This window comes from Scyliorhinus canicula, chromosome 6 (assembly GCF_902713615.1).
Source record: "Scyliorhinus canicula chromosome 6, sScyCan1.1, whole genome shotgun sequence".
Taxonomy (NCBI): domain Eukaryota; kingdom Metazoa; phylum Chordata; class Chondrichthyes; order Carcharhiniformes; family Scyliorhinidae; genus Scyliorhinus; species Scyliorhinus canicula.
Window position 1 is genome coordinate 191,370,215 of NC_052151.1, and position 18,720 is coordinate 191,388,934.

The 18,720-nt window shown below is 46.0% G+C and overlaps 1 protein-coding gene across 15 annotated transcripts in view; it reads right to left on the reverse strand.

Moving 5' to 3' along the window:
* The window catches only part of adgrb3 (adhesion G protein-coupled receptor B3), a 920,539-nt gene that overhangs the window by 132,195 nt on the left and 769,624 nt on the right, over positions 1 to 18,720 (reverse strand). For all 15 annotated transcript variants that reach the window (XM_038800688.1, XM_038800695.1, XM_038800692.1 and 12 more), the window contains 2 exons: positions 4,918 to 5,068; positions 4,633 to 4,702 (listed from right to left, as the gene is read on the reverse strand). In XM_038800688.1, the coding sequence (XP_038656616.1) occupies positions 4,633 to 4,702; positions 4,918 to 5,068 (221 nt within the window). The remainder of the gene's footprint in view (positions 1 to 4,632; positions 4,703 to 4,917; positions 5,069 to 18,720) is intronic.

An 18,720-nucleotide genomic window follows, 5' to 3' on the forward strand; every position in this document is an offset into this window, starting at 1 on the left:
TGCAGAATCGGCTGGAGGGACTGGGAAAGGAGTTCAGTAGGAAAGACGGTTGATCAGCAATGGCACACGTTTCTGAAAATAGTTCATGATTCACAGCGACTATCTATGCCAGTGAGAAAGAAGGATTCTCGGAAGGGGAAAAACAATCATGCTTAACCAAGGAAGTTAAGAATGATGTTAAGGCACAGGAATAGTGCCGGAAGACTGGAGGATAGCAAATGTTGTCCCCTTGTTCAAGAAGGGGAGTAGACACAACCCTGGTAATTATAGACCTGTGAGCCTTACTTCGGTTGTGGGTAAAATGTTGGAAAAGGTTATAAGAGATAGGGTTTATAATCATCTTGAAAAGAACAAGTTGATTAGCGATACTCAACACGGTTTTGTGAAGGGTAGGTCATGTCTCACAAACCTTATTGAGTTTTTTGAGAAGGTGACCAAACAGGTGGATCAGGGTAAAGCTGTTGATGTGGTGTATATGGATTTCAGTAAGGCGTTTGATAAGGTTCCCCACGGTAGGCTATTGCAGAAAATAAGGAAGTATGGAATTGAAGGTGATTTAGCGGTTTGGATCAGTAATTGGCTAGCTGAAAGAAGACAGAGGGTGGTGGTTGATGGCAAATGTTCATCCTGGAGTTCAGTTACTAGTGGTGTACCACAAGGATCTGTTTTGGGGCCATTGCTGTTTATCATTTTTATAAATGACCTGGAAGAGGGTGTAGAAGGATGGGTTAGTAAATTTGCAGATGACACGAAGGTCGGTGGAGTTGTGGATAGTGCTGAAGGATGTTATAGGATACAGAGGGACATAGATCAGCTGCAGAGCTGGGCTGAGAGGTGGCAGATGGAGTTTAATGCAGAAAAGTGTGAGGTGGTTCACTTTGGAAGGAGTAACAGGAATGCAGAGTACTGGGCTAATGGCAAGATTCTTGGTAGTGTAGATGAACAGAGAGATCTCGGCATCCAGGTACATAAATCCCTGAAAGTTGCCACCCAGGTTAATAGGGCTGTTAAGAAGGCATATGGTGTGCTAGCCTTTATAAGCAGGGGGATTGAGTTTCGGAACCACAAGGTCATGCTGCAGCTGTACATAACTCTGGTGCGGCCACACCTGTAGTACTGCGTGCAGTTCTGGTCACCACATTATAGGAAGGATGTGGAAGCTTTGGAAAGGGTTCAGAGGAGATTTACTAGGATGTTGCCTGGTATGGAGGGAAGGTCTTACGAGGAAAGGCTCAGGGAATTGAGGTTGTTTTCGTTAGAGAGGAGAAGGCTAAGAGGTGATTTAATGGAGACATATAAGATACTCAGAGGGTTAGATAGGGTGGACAGTGAGAGTCTTTTTCCTCGGATGGTGATGACCAACACGAGGGGACATAGCTTTAAATTGAGGGGTGATAGATATAGGACAGATGTCAGAGGCAGTTTCTTTACTCAGAGAGTAGTAGGGGTGTGGAACGCCCTGCCTGCAATAGTAGTAGACTCGCCAACTTTAAGGGCATTTAAGTGGTCACTGGATAGACATATGGATGAAAATGGAATAGTGTAGGTCAGATAGGCTTCAGATGGTTTCACAGGTCGGCGCAACATCGAGGGCCGAAGGGCCCGTACTGCGCTGTAGTGTTCTATGTTCTATGTTCTATAAACTAAAAGAAAGAGTGTACAATGTGGAAAGGATTGGCGGTAAGCCAGAGGATTGGGAAAGTATTAAAAACCAACAAAAGATGACCAAAAAATAATAAAGAGGGAGAAGATAAACCATGTGGATAAACTAGCAAGTAATATCAAAATGGACAGTAAGAGTTCCTTTAAATATATAAAAAAGTGAGATCCCAAAGTGAACATAGGCCCCTTAGTGACTGAGAAAATAATAATGGTGAAGTGGCAGAGGAATTAAATAAATACTTTGCATCAGCCTTCACAGAGAAACACACTAATAACATTCCAAAAGTACTAAATAATCAAAGGGAGAAAAGGAGGAGGAGGAGGAAACAACTACAATAGTTATCACTTGAGAAAAATTATTAGGGAAACTAATGGGGTTAAAGGCCGATAAGTCCCCAAGACCTGACGGGTTGCTTCCTAGGATATTAAAGACAGTAGCTACAAAGATAGGAATTCACTAGTAGTAATCTTCCAAGAATCCTTAAATTCTGGAAAAGTCCCAGATTTTGGAAAATTGTCAATGTAACATCCTTCTTCAAAAAGGGATGGGGATTTAAAAAACAGGTAACACTGGGCCAGTTAGCTTAACATCTGTCATTTGGGGAAAGTCCATTTGAGTCCATTCTAAAGGATGTACTAGCAGAGCATTTAGAAATACATAACCTAATCCTAGCATAGTCAGCATGGCTTCATGAAGGGGAAATCCTGCCTGACAAATTTATTCTAATTCTTTAAAGCGGTAGACGGATGAAGGGGAACCAGTAGATGTTAAATATTTTCCAAAAAGCTTTCAATAAGGTTACTTAATAAGATAAAAGCCCATGGTGTTGGGGGTGGTATATTGGCATGGATAGAGGATTGACTAACTGATAGAAACAGAGCTGGGAAGGCAACATGTAGTTATTGGAGTGCCACGGGGATCAATATTGGGGCCACAATGTACTAATGACTTGAATGAAGGGAGTGAATATACTATTGCCAGGTTTGTGGATGACACAAAGATAGGTCGGATGACACAAAGAGTTTGCAGAGGGATATAGACAGGTTAAGGTGAGCGGGCAAAAACTTGGCAAATGGAACATAATATCGGAAAATGTGAAGTTATGCATTATCGGAAGAATAAAGGAGCTGAATATTATTTAAATGGAGAAAGACGGCAGAAAGCTGCAGCACAGAGGGATTTGGGGGTACTCCTGCATAAATCACAAAAGAGCTAGCATGCAAGTTCAGGAGGCCATAGGGAAGGCAAATGGAATGTTTGTCTTTATTTCAAAGTGAGTATAAAAATAGGATAGTCCTGCTAAAACTATACAAGGCATTAGTTAGACCACACCTAGAATACTGTGAACAGTTTTGGTCCCTTATCTAAGTAAAGATATACTGACATTGGAGGCAGTCCAGAGAAGGTTCACTAGGTTGAACCCGGATGTGGAGGGATTTTCTCATGAGGAGAAGTTGATTAGGTTGGGCCTGAATCATTGGAGTTTTGAAGAATGAGAGGTGACCTTATTGATGCATATAGGATTCTCAGGGGGCTTGACAAGGTAGATGCTGAGAGGTTGTTTCCCCTTGTGGGAAAGGCTGGGACCAAAGGGCATAATCTCAGAGTAATAGGTTGCCCTTTTAAGACAGAGATGAGAAGGCATTTCTTCCCTCAGAGGGTAGTGAATCTGTGGAATTCTTCACCACAGAGAGCTGTAGAGGCTGGGTCATAGAACATAGAACAGTACAGCACAGAACAGGCCCTTCGGCCCTCAATGTTGTGCCGAGCCATGATCACCCTACTCAAACCCACGTATCCACCCTATACCCGCAACCCAACAACCCCCCCCTTAACCTTACTTTTATTAGGACACTACGGGCAATTTAGCATGGCCAATCCACCTAACCCGCACATCTTTGGACTGTGGGAGGAAACCGGAGCACCCGGAGGAAACCCACGCACACACGGGGAGGACGTGCAGACTCCGCACAGACAGTGACCCAGCCGGGAATCGAACCTGGGACCCTGGAGCTGTGAAGCATTTATGCTAACCACCATGCTACCCTGCTGCCCATTAAGTATGTTCAAGGTTGACATGGACAGATTTTTAATCATTGAGGGAACCAGGGGTTATGGGGATAAAGCGGGAAAGTGTTGAGGATGATATCAGATCTGTCATCATTTAATTGAATGACAGAGCACATTCGATGGGCCGAGTGGCCTACTTCTGCTCCCACGACCTAGGGTCTTAAATCCTGCTGGCCTCTGACAATAGGCCGTAATAGCAGCTTGTGAAATTCCTGCTCTGCAGCTTTCTAAGTGAGCAGTAAGCTCATTTGGGGTTTATGCCAAGAACCCATTCCACTTTTTTTTAGGTCCATCAGAATTTCAGACAATTGTTGCAGAGAAGGATATAATGACAGCATCAAAACAAAGGAAATAGGTGACACATTGTGTACTCCTAAAGTTGCACACTCTCATTACTGGGCACAAGGGTTACATCCTTGGTGCAGAGTTCCTGAGGGCCATCACAGTTGAGGATGAGGAGGAGGCGGGGGGGGGGGGGGGGGGGGGGGGGGGGGGGGGGGGGGGGGGGTGGTGGCAGGTAGGATAGCCGGAGATCTTAAAATTAATTGGGATGGTGTTACCAATGCAATCAATTATTAAGTTACTGATTGCAGCGCAGAAACCCACCTCGTCTGAGAAAACATCTTTAAAAAAAGTTTCTTTGAATGTTGGAACTCTGTAGCAAGTGTCACAACGGTTTTCCACCCTGTCCCAGGCATGTTTACCCAGTTGTGCAGTGAATTAACTTAAATATGCGAATACTGTTGACTTCAGAACGTGGGGCAGGGTCAGACTGAATCGCCAGGAGGGGCAGAAGTCACACAAATCTGCCCCCTGAAAGCTCTCCCTGCGGTGGAATTCCTGTGTGTATTGCTCATCATAAGCTTTCGAGTAAATCAAAGCTGTTCGAAGTGACTTACTAGTTTGATGTACCGTATCCTTTAGCCTTAGTAAATCCCATCGATATTGCCACCACCAAGGCTGGTAACCCTGAAAAAATACATTATTTGGTAAGAAAACTGGATTGGAATTTAAGTACAAATTCTTTTTCACTGCAAGAACAAAATGCATCAATTATGCATGAAAACATTTATGAGATATTAACTTACTGGGAAGGAAAACAATTTTTATTGTAAATATGTTTCTTACAGAATTGACAAAGTTAATTTATGATAATGAAAAATTTAGACACTTATTACGCTTACCCCAACCAAGGCATAAAAACCGTTTGCGTATGAGCCTTGTTCTAATCTTCCCTGTAACGGCCATGTAAGATTGCCAAGCTTCAGTCAAAACCCAGCAGAAAGAAGCCAGAAAGAAGAAATGGAGAAGGGCGGTAGTCATTGTACAAACACCCTGTGCATACAGAACAAACAGAAATGTTTTAGTTTGGATTCTTTGGAAATATTATGGGGCAAAACCTACCATGGTTTAAAGTGCTCCCCGACACGCAGGGCCCCATTCAAACCCATTCAAAACTTTTTTCTTTAGAAACTTTAGAGTATCCAATTCTTTTTCCAATTAAGAGGCAATTTAGCGCGGCCAATCCACTTAGTCTGCACATCTTTGGGTTGTGGGGGTGAGACCCATGCAGACAATCGTGAGTATGTGCAAACTCCACATGGACAGTGACCCGGATCCGGGATCGAATTACACTCTGTAAAAAGTAGGTTAATTTTTAATGGGTCCGGACTGTACGGTGGCGGTTAGCACTACTGCCTCATTGTGCTGAGGACCCAGATTAGTAGTGCTAACTGCTACCATGCAGTCCAGACCCATTCAAAATTAACCTATTTTTTACGGAGTGAAATTCAAGCTGTCACCGTCTAGCGTCACATGTGAACTCATGGATTTTGAACAAGGGTTGTTGGCCCCCATGGAACGTCAGTCAAAGCAAGTCGCCACCTCAAGGAATGGAGGAGCTGAAAATTATATCTGAATTCAAACTTCAATCTAAGGCTTGCGGGACACTCGTGGTATCAGGGGCCCAGGAAGAAAGTATTTAAATCCAGCACATCACCTATTCCCAAAGATCACCACCTAACATGATTGCCACAATATTTCGCTTCATTGCTACAAGCTGTAGGCAATGACTCTTTCACATTCACTACATTGTCTGTGCACATCATTCTCGGGCAGGTGACAGGTGCCATTTATTTCCCAGTAGCTCCTTCCAAGAAATATGACAATGCTAACTGAATAGATGAAATGGAAAATTAATATAATGAAAACCACAGCACGTCGAGGCAATAAATAAAGGGCAGGCTTTCCATTACACATCAGATCACTGATGTTATTTTAGGGATGATCAGTACATTACCGACATAATATGTCACTGCTGTGTGCTAAATTAAAGCAGCAAACCTTTGGTCCTTCTTCATACTGATTAAGAAGATTATTGAATACATTTAAAGCATTCTCACTTTATGCTTCATGGATCAATTTGACAAAATAAGCCAAAAACCATTAAATGCTGGGACTTGGATGTGCCGGCTCGATATGTTTGCACACAATGCAGCAATTTTTATAACCTTAAAAAACACCCATATTCTAAAACCAGAATGCTGATTCAATTATTCAGTTTTGCTGAGGCTGGCTACTCTGAGAGTTATTAATCAATGAGTTCCTGAAACAACAAAGTCAAATGCACGGCAACTTCAAAAACTAAATCTATTTAATCTTCAAATCTTGCTTTGAAATTGATGATGGTGATTACAGTTTCTCGTGAGCCACCTAAATAATGAGTTAAGCGGCCAAGAAATACACAATAAAAGACAAGTCATGGATGAATGCAAACTAGATGGTGTTTTGATCGTTAGCTTAATTATTTGATTAAAAAAAAAATTTGTCCTTGCGATGTGGGCGTCGCTGGCTGGGCCAGTATTTTTTGCCCATCCCTAATTGCCCTTGAACTGTGTGACTTGCTAGGCAATTTCAGAGGGGAGGGGTTAAGAGTCACCGCATCGTTATCTGGATCTGGAATCACATGTAGGGCAGACCGGGTAAGGATGGCAGATTTCCTTCCCTGAAGGACATTAGTGAACCCAGATGGGTTTTTAAGACAATTGGCAAATGGTTTCATGGCCATCATTAGACTTTTAATTTTTATTGAATTCAAATTTCACCATCTTGCCGTGGTGGGATTCAAACTCAGGACCCCAGAGCATTACCCTGGGTTTCTGGATTACTAGTCCAATGATAATGCCACTCGGCCGCTGCCTCCCCTCATACACTTAAACCGGTCTGTGGCCGTATCATTGAATTGCTGCCTCAAAGTTATAATTTGAAATGCAAGGCCATGTAAACTAACACATATTGTTCATTTTTAACCAGATACTGAAGCTCTTTGTCATCTAAACTATTATATGTACTCCTCACTTCAGCTATTATACCCCTACTTTCTGGAATGCTCATCTGCATTTTGTGCTTTGCAGCATCTCTTCCCACTTCGAAAAGAAATGCTTGAGTTAATACAGCACTTTTCACAAACACTAGATATCTCAAGGTGCTTTCGAGCTAATGAAGTATCGAAGGATGGTCACTGCGGTAATGCAGGAACGGTGGCAGTCAAGTTGCGCTCAGCGAGCTCCCAAAACCTGCACGATGGCACAGTGGTTAGCTCTGTTGCCTCACAGCTCCAGGCCCCTGGGTTCAATTCCGGCCTCGGGTGACTGCATGGAGTTTGCACGTTCTCCCAGAGTCTGCGTGAGTTTCCTCCAGGTGCTTCAGTTTCCTCCCACAGGCCAAAGATGTGCAGATTAGGTGGATTGACCATGCTAAATTGCCCCTTGGTGTTCAAAAGGTTAGGTGGTGTTGCGGGAATGGGATGGAGGTGTGAGCTTATGTAGGGTGCTCTTTCCAAGGGCCAGTGCAGACTCGATGGGCCGAGACGCCTCCTTCTGCACTGTGGGGATTCTGTGATAAGCAGCGTTGTGATAATGGCCAGATAATCTGCTCTTGGTGATGTTGAATGAAGGATAAATACTGGCCAGGACACCAGGCAGATCTCCCCTGCTTTTATTGAAAATAGTGCCATGGGATCTTTTATCCCAAGACAAATCTCAGTTAAGAGTCTCATCTGAAGATGGGACACATCAGAATCATAGAATTAGGAAGGTCCTTTGGTGCAGTGGGTTGCATCCCTACCTCTGGGAATTGGGGAGATCATGGCGTGGTGGTATTGTCACTGGACTAATAATCCAGAGACACAGGGTAATGCTCTGGGGTCATGGGTTCAAATCCCACTAGGGCAGATGGTGGAATTTGAATTCAATATAAATCTGGAATTAAAAGTCTAATGATGACCATGAAACCATTGACAATTGTCGTAAAAAACCATCTGGTTCACTGATATCCTTTAGGGAAGGAAATCTCTCGTCCTTACCTGGTCTGGCCTACACGTGACTCCAGACCCAGAGCAATGTGGTTGACTCTTAAATTCCCTCAAGGATGAACAACAAATACTGGCCCGACGCCTACATCCCGTGAACGAATAAATAGAAAAGGAAATTGACCGCGCGCTAGCCCAATGGATCGTGACAAATTGGAAATGGAAACGGGCACATCGGAGGGCATGGGCAGACATGGAAACAAGGGTAAGACATGGAAAGAGCACCCTACCTAGGCCCACGTCCTGATGCTATCCCTGGAACCCCCACCTAACCTTTTGGACACTCAGGGACAATTTAGCATGGCCAATCCACCTAACCTGCACATCTTTGGACTGCGGGAGGAAATCGGGGCACCCGGAGGAAACCATCGCAGACACGGGGAGAACGTGTAAACTCCACACTGACAGTCACCCAAGGTCGCTGGCCCTGTGAGGTAGCAGTGCTAACCACCATGCCACTGTGTCGTCCAAAATAGAACTCCTACATTGCAGATGGAATCCATTCGGCCATTCAAGTCTGAACTGGCCGTTTGAAAGAGCACCCTACCTACGCCAATGTCCCATCCACGTAACACCATACCCCCACCTAACCTGCATATCTTTGGATGGAAACCACAAAAGCTGGAGAAACCCCACACAAGGAAGAACGTACAAACTCCACACAGACCCAACTCTGGGATTAAACCCGAGTCTGTGATGCTTTGAGGCAGCAGTGCAAACCACTGTGCCACCGTGTCGCTCCGTAAATGATTTATAGTTTTGAACAATTCTATTAAATAGTCCTGCAACATTCTTGGTTCCAATGAGAATAATTACAATCATATGAAGCTTCTCCCAAGATACAATTGCAGGTACAAAATCTGACTGCACAATGCAGACACATGTGCTCACAACCCATGATGAGTTTGAGGATTTACACTTGAAAGCACTGCTGCTACTTGCAAGATCTCGAGTGCTTTACTGCTGGCAGGAAAATATGTCACCACAGGAAACAGATATGCACAGCACGAGGCCTTGATAATGTCAAGCCTTTGAGCACTTTTGAAGAAGCCACGCTGAAAATCATCACTGTAGCCTGGCATAAAGAGAATGAGGAAGAGCAAAGTCAGAAGCCTTCTTCAACCCCAAAGCAAGTACCAATCTCCTTGATTCTTCTCCATCACTCACTTACTATAATCCGGACTTACACCTGCTTAGTACTCAATACAATGAAATCTGTAAAAGCTGGGAACATTTTCTAATCGGCCAGTGTTCTAATGTATCCTCCCGCAAGAATGAACCACTTATCTCAGTGGCAGCATCTTGCAGCACTGCTGTAAATCAGGCATTGTCAAATTCGTGGGCGCGACCCGTGGGTGGGTCGCGGGCAGGTGTTGGGAGGGTCACGGAGCCATCCGTCGTGGCGCTCCAGATCGCGCAAATCTGCACGCAACAGCCGCAGCAGATAGCTGTTAAAAGCGCCGGCTGCAAGCGAACTTCAAAATGGCCGCAAATACGTAAAAATTAAAATGCGGCCGCACTGCGTATGCGTGCCGATGATCGGGCACGCATGCGCAGTGCGGCCGTTTTGCTTTTTAAACAGTCGCAGCTTTTTGTTTTACAAGTTCGGGGGTGTTTTATTCATTTATTTTATTTATTTCATTTGTTTTTCATTTATTTTATTCATTTTATTTTTTTTACAAGTTCGGGGGGTTTTCACCTGATAAACGTTTACAGGAAAAAAATGCAGCACTTTGGACAGATGGAGACTCCATGCTTTCCGACACCGGAATTCTTCAACAGGTTCCATTGGAGGAGCGTGTACGACGGCCAAAGGGACCCAAAACCATTTTCTCCATTTTTGTCGGCAGTAAACAAGATAAGAAAAAATGGTGGGTCACGCAGGTCAGCCAGGTTGGGCCCCGAAGGTTGACCGGTTGGTAAAAATAGGTCCCTGGAAAAAAAGTTTGAAGAACACTGCTGTAGATGACAGGCTCCATTTGCGCTCTGACGATCAATTGTCCTTCCTCTCTAAACGGGAGGATGGGCGATGAAAAGAAGCGGGCAGTTCCCAAGAAGGGTGGGAGGAAGGTTCTGAACAAAGCAGCATCACGGTAGCATGGTGGTTAGCATCAATGCTTCACAGCTCCAGGGTCCCAGGTTCGATTCCCGGCTGGGTCACTGTCTGTGTGGAGTCTGCACGTCCTCCCCGTGTGTGCGTGGGTTTCCTCCGGGTGCTCCGGTTTCCTCCCACAGTCCAAAGATGTGCGGGTTAGGTGGATTGGCCATGCTAAATTGCCCGTAGTGTAAGGTTAATGAGGGGGATTGTTGGGTTACGGGTATACGGGTTACGTGGGTTTAAGTAGGGTGATCATTGCTTGGCACAACATCGAGGGTCGAAGGGCCTGTTCTGTGCTGTACTGTTCTATGTTCTAAGGGCAGCAAGACGGGGAGACGATCCAGGAAGGAGAGTTACTCCACCTGCGTCTAAAAGGTGATGAAGCAGGTCCACCGCGACACCGGCATCTCCTGCCAGGCCATGAGTATGATGAAATCGTACCTGAACAACCTCTTTGAGCGCATCGCTGGCGAGGCTTTCTCACCTTGCCCATTACAACTCACTTCCTCACTCCCGCCATAGAAACATAGAATGGAAGAGCCGGAGTAGGCCATTCAACCCTTCTGATCTGGTCCCAATGCCACTTTCCCATCTGCCCTCCATAACCCGTAACATTCACAAATCAGAAATATGATGGAATATCTCCATTTGCTTCGATTGAGTGCAGCTCCAATAACACTCAAGAAGATTGGGCGGGGGGTCGGAGAATCGCCCGGGGCCGGCGTCAATCCCGCCCCCATCATGTCCTGAATTCTCCCCCCCCCCCCCCCCCCCGAGATTCGGCGGGGGCGGGAATTGCGGCACACGGTCGGCAGGCCCCCCGCGCCGTTCGGTGGGCCCCCCACAGCGATTCTCCGGCCCGCGATGGGGCGAGGTCCCGCCGCTGACAGGCCTCTCCCTCCAGCGTGGTTTAAACCACCTCTGGTACCGGCGGGATTGGCAGCGCGGGCGGGCTCCAGGATCCTGGGGAGGGGGGGGGGGGCACAGGCTGATCTGACCCCGGGGGGTGCCCCCACAGTGGCCTGGCTCGCGAGCGGCGCCCACCGATCGGCGGGCGGGCCTGTGCCGTGGGGGCACTCTTTTTCTTCCGCCCCCGCCAAGGCCTTCACCATGGCAGGGGCGGAATACACCCCCTCCCCTGCGCATGCCCCGGTATGACATCAGCAGCTGCTGACGCATCGGCGCATGTGCGGACTTACTCTGGCCGGCGAAGTCCTTTCGCCCTGGCTGGTGTGGCACCAAAGGCCGTTCACGCCAGCCGGCGGAGAGGAAACCACTCCGGCGCGGGCCTAGCCCCTAAAGGTGCGGTGAATTCCACACCTTTGGGGCGGCCCGACGCCGGAGTGGTTCACGCACTCCGACACGCTGGAACCCCCCCACCCCGCCGGGTAGGGGAGAATACCGGCCCTTAACACTACAAAGGAGAAAACAGCTGTATTGACCAGCATCCCTTCACCACCTTAAACATGCACTCATGCATGTAGATGGTGGGCCAACAGCAGAGCTGACCAACATACCATCAGCGGGCCTGAGTCGGGCCCACCCAAGGTTTCTATCCAACCCTCTAACCTTTCACAACTTTAAAACTTCAAAGTGAGAAATCTTAGTACTGCTGTCTGAGGCGGGGTGTTTACGAGCTGTCACACCATCACTGGCTGGATGGCTGCACCTGTTGGGCCAACGTCTGGCTACTTTGCCTGTCACCGGCCTGACTCTCTTCCCCCAACGGGTTTGGTTGTGGTGGACATGCTGGGCGAACTAAGAGGGACTGAATCTGCTTACAGATATTTCTCAACCATTTTCTCTGAATCAGGGTGCTGGGAATGGATTTACTGGAACTGGGGGAGTGTGTCCTTCCCTGAACGGCTGCATATTTTTAGTGCAATGATTTTTTGTTAATTTCCTCCCATCAAGTGATGAACAACTTCCATTCGAGCTTATTGTGACTCTGTTTTTGCCGATCTGGAATACTCCGCAAAAACACTGCCAAATACTTCACTAAGTCAGCATTCAATACAGTGACAAGAATGTAAGTTAATAAATTAGTCTTCTCTTTTCAAGCTTGTTCATAAAAATGCACATTTTTTGTTGTTTTGTTTAATGGCGCGATAAATTTCTACTGCCATACCTTTCTGAAATGTGTTCATCGACCCTGTGAGTGAGGGAAAAAAAATTAAATGTAGCCTCTCACGTGAGATCATCCTGACCTGCAGGATGCACTTCAGCAACTCACCAAGGCTGCTTCGACAGCACCTGGCAAATTCACAGCCTCTACCACCGAGAGGGGCAATGCGCGCAGTGGACAGGGAAAACCCTTAATCCACCATCTTGCTTGGTCGAAAAACCAATTCAAATTCAATCTGAATCCAATTCAGGATCGCCACAAGTGAGACACGCAAGATCCAAGCTGATAAGAACAGACATTATTCCTCATCCTGGGCTTGAGCTGACGCTTGATCTTAGCCAATGAAACACACCATCTGCACCATCCTGACTGGGAAATATATTGATGTTTCCTCGCTGCCGCTGGATCAAACCGGTAACTCCCTTCCTAACAGTACTGTGGGTGTACCTAAAACAACATCGACTGCAACGGTTCAAGCAGGCAGCTCCACTACCACCTATTCAGGGGTGATCAGGGATGGGCAGTAAATGCTGGCTGGGCCAGCGATGCCCACATCCCATAAATAAATAAAAAACAATACAGTGAAAGCGAATAACAGTGCCTTGATTTTTATTGGGTTAACAGTCATTAGATTCTTTTACGGCCAGGTGCGAGAGTGATCGCGATCTGTGTGAAGATTAGCAGCCCTGCTGTTTTCAATAATATGTTACCTTTGCTGACATGTTCAGTTGCACAGCAAGCCAAACCTACATTTAGCTCATATAATGCATCTTATGCCCAGTGCTTCAAGTCTGAGAACCTTGCAATTCTGGCATCTAATTTATAACAGGCCTTGCCTACAGATAGATCTTAATCAGAATAATAATCTTTATTAGTGTCACAAGGAGGCTTACATTAACACTGCAATGAAGTTACTGTGAAAATCCCCTAGTCGCCACACTCCGGCGCCTGTTCGGGTACGTTGAGGGAGAATTCAGAATATCCAATTCACCTAAAAGCACGTCTTTCAGGACTTGTGGGAGGAAATCCATACAGACACGGGGAGAACGTGCAGACTCCACACAGACAGTGACCCAAGCCAGGAATTGAACCTGGGTCCCTGGTGCTGTGAAGCAACAGTGCTAACCACTGTGCTACTGTGCACCCAAAACCCATTCAGCAACATGCGTTCAAAGAGGAAAATGTAAAAATGCACACGATATGATAAAAGACAAAATGGCAAACAAATATTTGGAGAGCTAGAAGGCTGAATTTCTCAGATACGTTCCTGTCTCAGGACTGATGAACAATTGTCCAACTCTCGAGAACAAAAGAAATAAATGAACTGTAATTATGCAGAATCTTATGATAGGCTCATGACATCTTAAGATTTTCGCTTGATTGATTCATTTCAAAGTGTTCCGTATGTAAAGACACCAATCGACTGCTAAGCAAGATCCCACAAACAGCAAATGAGGTGAATGATCATTTAAGCTTGGATTGCTGCCATTGGTCAAATGGAAAATGTTGACTAAAATATAAGAAAAACCTCCAGATCTTCTGCAAACAATATCACAAGATCTGAATGTCGGTCAGAACAGATTCATGTAGTCTTTGTTTAATCCCTCATCTGTGGCTCCTCTAATTCAAAATCCTTGCTTTAACAGAATCAACCAATCATTCGACCAGCCTTCCCGGATTGGACAGCGACTCTGGAGACAGTGTGTGAACTAGCTCTCTGGCGGAAAGAGTCTTGGTTAGGGTCAGCAAGTCAACCTCCAGCCCAGACGTGAAAACTACCATCAGGGACCAGGATGAAAAAGGTTCCGCCCTTGTTTGCAAGGTGATTCACATTTTGGAAAGGCAGGCAGAATGGAAAAGGAGTAGCTCTGATAATAAAAAAAAGTGCAGTTGTACGAAAGGATCATAGCTCAGACGATCAGGAAGTTAAGTATGGGTAGAGATTAGGAATAACGGGGCAGCACGGTGGCACAGTGGTCAACACTGCTGCCTCGATCCCGGGTCACTGAGTGGGTCTCACTCTCACAACCCAAAGATGTGCAGGGTAGGTGGATTGGCCACGTTAAATTGCCCCTTAATTGGAAAAAAATGAATTGGGTACTATAAATTTTAAAAACGATTCACCATGATCCTATTGAACAGCAGAGCAGGCTTGAGGGGCTGAATGCTCCTCTCCTGTTCTTAGTTTATCATCTCCTCATGTTATCATTGATCTGAAATACATTTTCATTCTTTCCGAACTTGGTCTTAGACCAGTGAATTTTGGGGGAATTGTGGGAAAGAGGTAATGGAAAATCATCACCACCAATCATCCATCCATTGACGTTCACTCAATAATAGTTCACACTTTTCCTGAAGGCCCAGCCTTTGGTCTCACTGTCACGTTACTTGGTTTGAAATTTAAAATCTGGGTAATATTAAGTCAATTGAAAATAAAAATGGGTGCTGTGAAATATGGTCCCACTGATTAGTTACTGACCCACTGACGTGGATCCATTTGAGCCTGGTGCTGTTTCAATGTCGTTAAGACCATTGGTAAGGTTTCCATTGTTGGTTGATCTTTTCCTGATTATCCAAAGGAGTCAGGAGAGTTAAAGACAGCGCACAAAAAACATTGCTCCTCAAGTGAGTGTTTTGGAATAGATTCTGTAGATCGCGTGTGGCCTGTTGTGATGACTGGTGTTGTTGCCCAGGAGGAGATACTGACAGTGGCTCTTCCTGAACATGTTAAATCACCACTGACTGAAGCTCCCCTTATGTTAACTCCCTGACAGCTGAGCTGAACTCCTGCGAGCTAGGTCTTCCTGACAAGTCTCTATGAGCAGTCAGTTATCAAAACCTTCCACACGAAAGGACAAATAAAACCAGAATTATTTGAGATTTGCGATAGTTGGAACTATTTTCTCTTGTAAATGTAGCTCTGGCAATGACAAGCACTCTTTAAGAACACAAGGAGTCCATTCAGCCTCTCCAACCTGTTGCACCATTCGTTCGTGATGGGGGAGATGCCGGCGTTGGACTGAGGTGGGCACAGTAAGAAGTCTTACAACACCAAGTCCCAACAGGTTTATTTGGAATCACTAGCTTTCGGAGCGTAGCTCTTTCATCAGATGGCCACAATGGAAACCCATTGTCAGGTGACCGGAACGGAGAATCCCGTGGATGGTGAGGATGCACCGGCGAGGAACACACGGCTGGCGGACAGCAGAATTCCGCAGATTATATCTGACATGGGAGGGTGCAGGTGTTTTAATGCTGACACTGGGAGAGTATATCCCAAACATAACCGGCTTGGCTCAATGAAGATGATCGATTCACTGCTGCGATGTCCCCAAATATCTTGCCAGCAAGTGCGAAGACACACGACCACGATTCTTCTTTGCTCTTACCGAATAATAATCGGAAGTCCTGAGATAGCAAATCAATTAAAATGAATTAGCTAGCTAATTAGACACTCTAAGGTAAGGTCATTTATTACCATCAAGTGATGGATTGCTGTGGAAAGAAACATTAAAGCTTAAATTGATGTCTCAAATTATTGCGAGCCGTGCCTGAGTAATTGAAATTTAAAATAACCCAACATACTTTCCCGCCTTCCCTGGAATAATCCGACTTTCTTTGTACTTGGCGGCTTTCCCTGGTTGTTAGTGTAATTCTCTCTGCCCCATCATTACAATGAAAATTTGGCGCGTGGCGTTGTTGTATCAACCGTCAGCGAATACCTTGAACTCCTCATTGAAAGGGGCGTTTATCTCCCCTTGACATAGATCATTAACGATTTACTCAGGCCACAGGAAAATAAAAACAGCATTCTGGAAAATTGCAATATTGTGGAACTCGGAGTCATTCAGAGCAATTCTTGTGCACATCCGCTGTAAGTAAATGCTTAAAAAAAAAGGAACTCGCATTCATGTAGTGCCTTTTATTATCTCAAAGTGCAGCACAGCTAATGAAGTCGTTTTCAAACTGTCGCTGTCGTGTATAATGCGACACGAGTTGGCAGTTGAGGCGGCCGACAGGCAGCTTCACCAGAACGATACCAGATTGAAAAAGAGTTAATTTAGGAGGACAATATGCACAGACCAAGCTTGCGGCCCAACTATTTTGAGGAACGCAAATTTATTTTAAATTTTTAATAATAAATTTAGAGCACCCAATTCTTTCTTTTCCAATTAAGGGGCAATTTAGCGTGGCCAATTCACCCAATTCACCTAAGGGGCAGCACGGTAGCATTGTGGATAGCACAATCGCTTCACAGCTCCAGGGTCCCAGGTTCGATTCCAGCTTGGGTCACTGTCTGTGTGGAGTCTGCACATCCTCCCCGTGTGTGCGTGGGTTTCCTCCGGGTGCTCCGGTTTCCTCCCAGTCCAAAGATGTGCAGGTTAGGTGGATTGGCCATGATAAATTGCCCTGAGTATCCAAAATTGCCCTTAGTGTTGGGTGGGGTTACTGGGTTATGGGGATAGGGTGGAGGTGTTAACCTTGGGTAGGGTGCTCTTTTCAGGAGCCGGTGCAGACTCGATGGGCCGAATGGCCTCCTTCTGCACTGTAAATTCTATGTAATCTTTGGGTTGTGGGGGTGAGACCCACGCAGATAGGGGGGAGAATGTGCAAACCCCTCACGGACAGTGACCCGGGACTAGGATCGAACCCGCGTCCTCGGAGTCATGAGGCAGCTGTGCTAACCACTGCGTTACTGTGCCGGCCCTTGAGGAACACAAATAACCAGGCAACCTAAATAAACTGAGGGACAAATTAAATTAAAAGGACAGTCCCTTAAAGGGGAATGTGCCTTAAACAAAAGCAAATCACAAATGAAACTTCAAAGTAAGAGATAGGGTGAATCTAATTGAGCTAAAGATGATTCAAAAGTTTGATAAGCTAGACAGAGGGAAACTATCCTCAGCCCAGAATAACAGGGCATGAACTTGAAAGTCCAGCTGGACTGTTCTGGAGCGATGGTCAGGGAATACTTTCTTCCCACAAAGGGTAGAGGAAGTCCAGAACTCCCTGACCTAAAAAGCTGTTGAGCCTGAAGGTCAATTAAACCTTTCAAAATCTGAGATTGATGGATGAAAATGAAATGAAAATGAAAATCACTTATTGTCACGAGTAGGCTCCAATGAAGTGACTGTGAAAAGCCCCTAGTCGCCACATTCCGGCACCTGTTCGGGGAGGCTGACACGGGAATTGAACCGTGCTGCTGGCCTGCCTTGGTCTGCTTTAAAAGCCAGCGACTTAGCCCAGTGTGCTAAATCAGCCCCTATATGGGTGGAGGTAAGATGTGGCTCAGCTACGACCTAACAGAACGGCAGAACAGACTCCCAGGGGCTGAATGGCCTCCTCCTGCTCAAACGTTCCTGTAGAGAGTAGCAAAGAGTCATGCTGATTCTGAGATCGCTGCAGCTATGTGGTGAGAAAGCAGATTCACGTCCTGGGGTCGTGTGCCTTCCATTTCCTGTAACTCACTGCCTGCGAGCACAGTTTGCTGCTGTGAGTCAGCCCAGAGCACAGAGTACCCGTAAAGACAACAGCGCCGGCGAGGAAAGGCCACACCGAGAAGGCTGGTTAAAAAAGCAAAATGCCGTGGACGCTGGAATTGTGAGATTAAAAAGAAAACACTCTGGAAACATTTAGCAGGTGACATCTTTGGAGGGGGAGAAACAGCGAGTCAACGCTTCTGTCCAATGACCTTTCATCAGAACGGAGAAACATTAGCGATGTACCAGGTTTGAAGCAGGCGAGATGGGGGAGGGTGGGAGAAGAACAAAAGGCGAAGGAGTTCTGTGACAGGCGGGAAGACAAAAGGCATCAAATGACAGAAGCGTTGGTGGTACAAGGCCAAGGGAGATGGAAATGGGACAAGCAGAGAAACAAAGGATGTGTCTGGAGGAGGTGTGAATGGCAGAATAATGAACAGCTGTCATCCGAAAGTAGAGAAAGACGGTTGAAACATGCAAAGTCAAGGGAACCAAAATGGGGAACAAGGATTATGATGTGAAATTGCAGAACTCAAGTGTCGAGTCTGGATGGTTGCAACGTGTTTAACTGAAAGGTGAGGTGCAGTCCCTCTCGAGCTGGCTTGCACTGGGGTGTCCGAAGGCAGCGGGGGAAGAGGGAATTAGGCTCAGAATTAAAGGGACAGTGCAACGAGGAAGTTCCGGGTCACATCTGCAGACTTGAGTGGAGGTGTTCTGCAAAACGGTCACCCGATCTGCATTTGGTCTCCCTAATGTGGAGGAGACCGCATTTCCAAGCAGCAACTACAGTAGATTAAGCTGAAAGCAGTAAATCGCTGCTTCATCTGGAAGGGGTGTTTGGGGCCTTGGACAGTGAGGGGAAAAGGGCTGGTGGTACATCTCCTACGCTGGAGTGTACCAGGGCGTCGTAGAGCA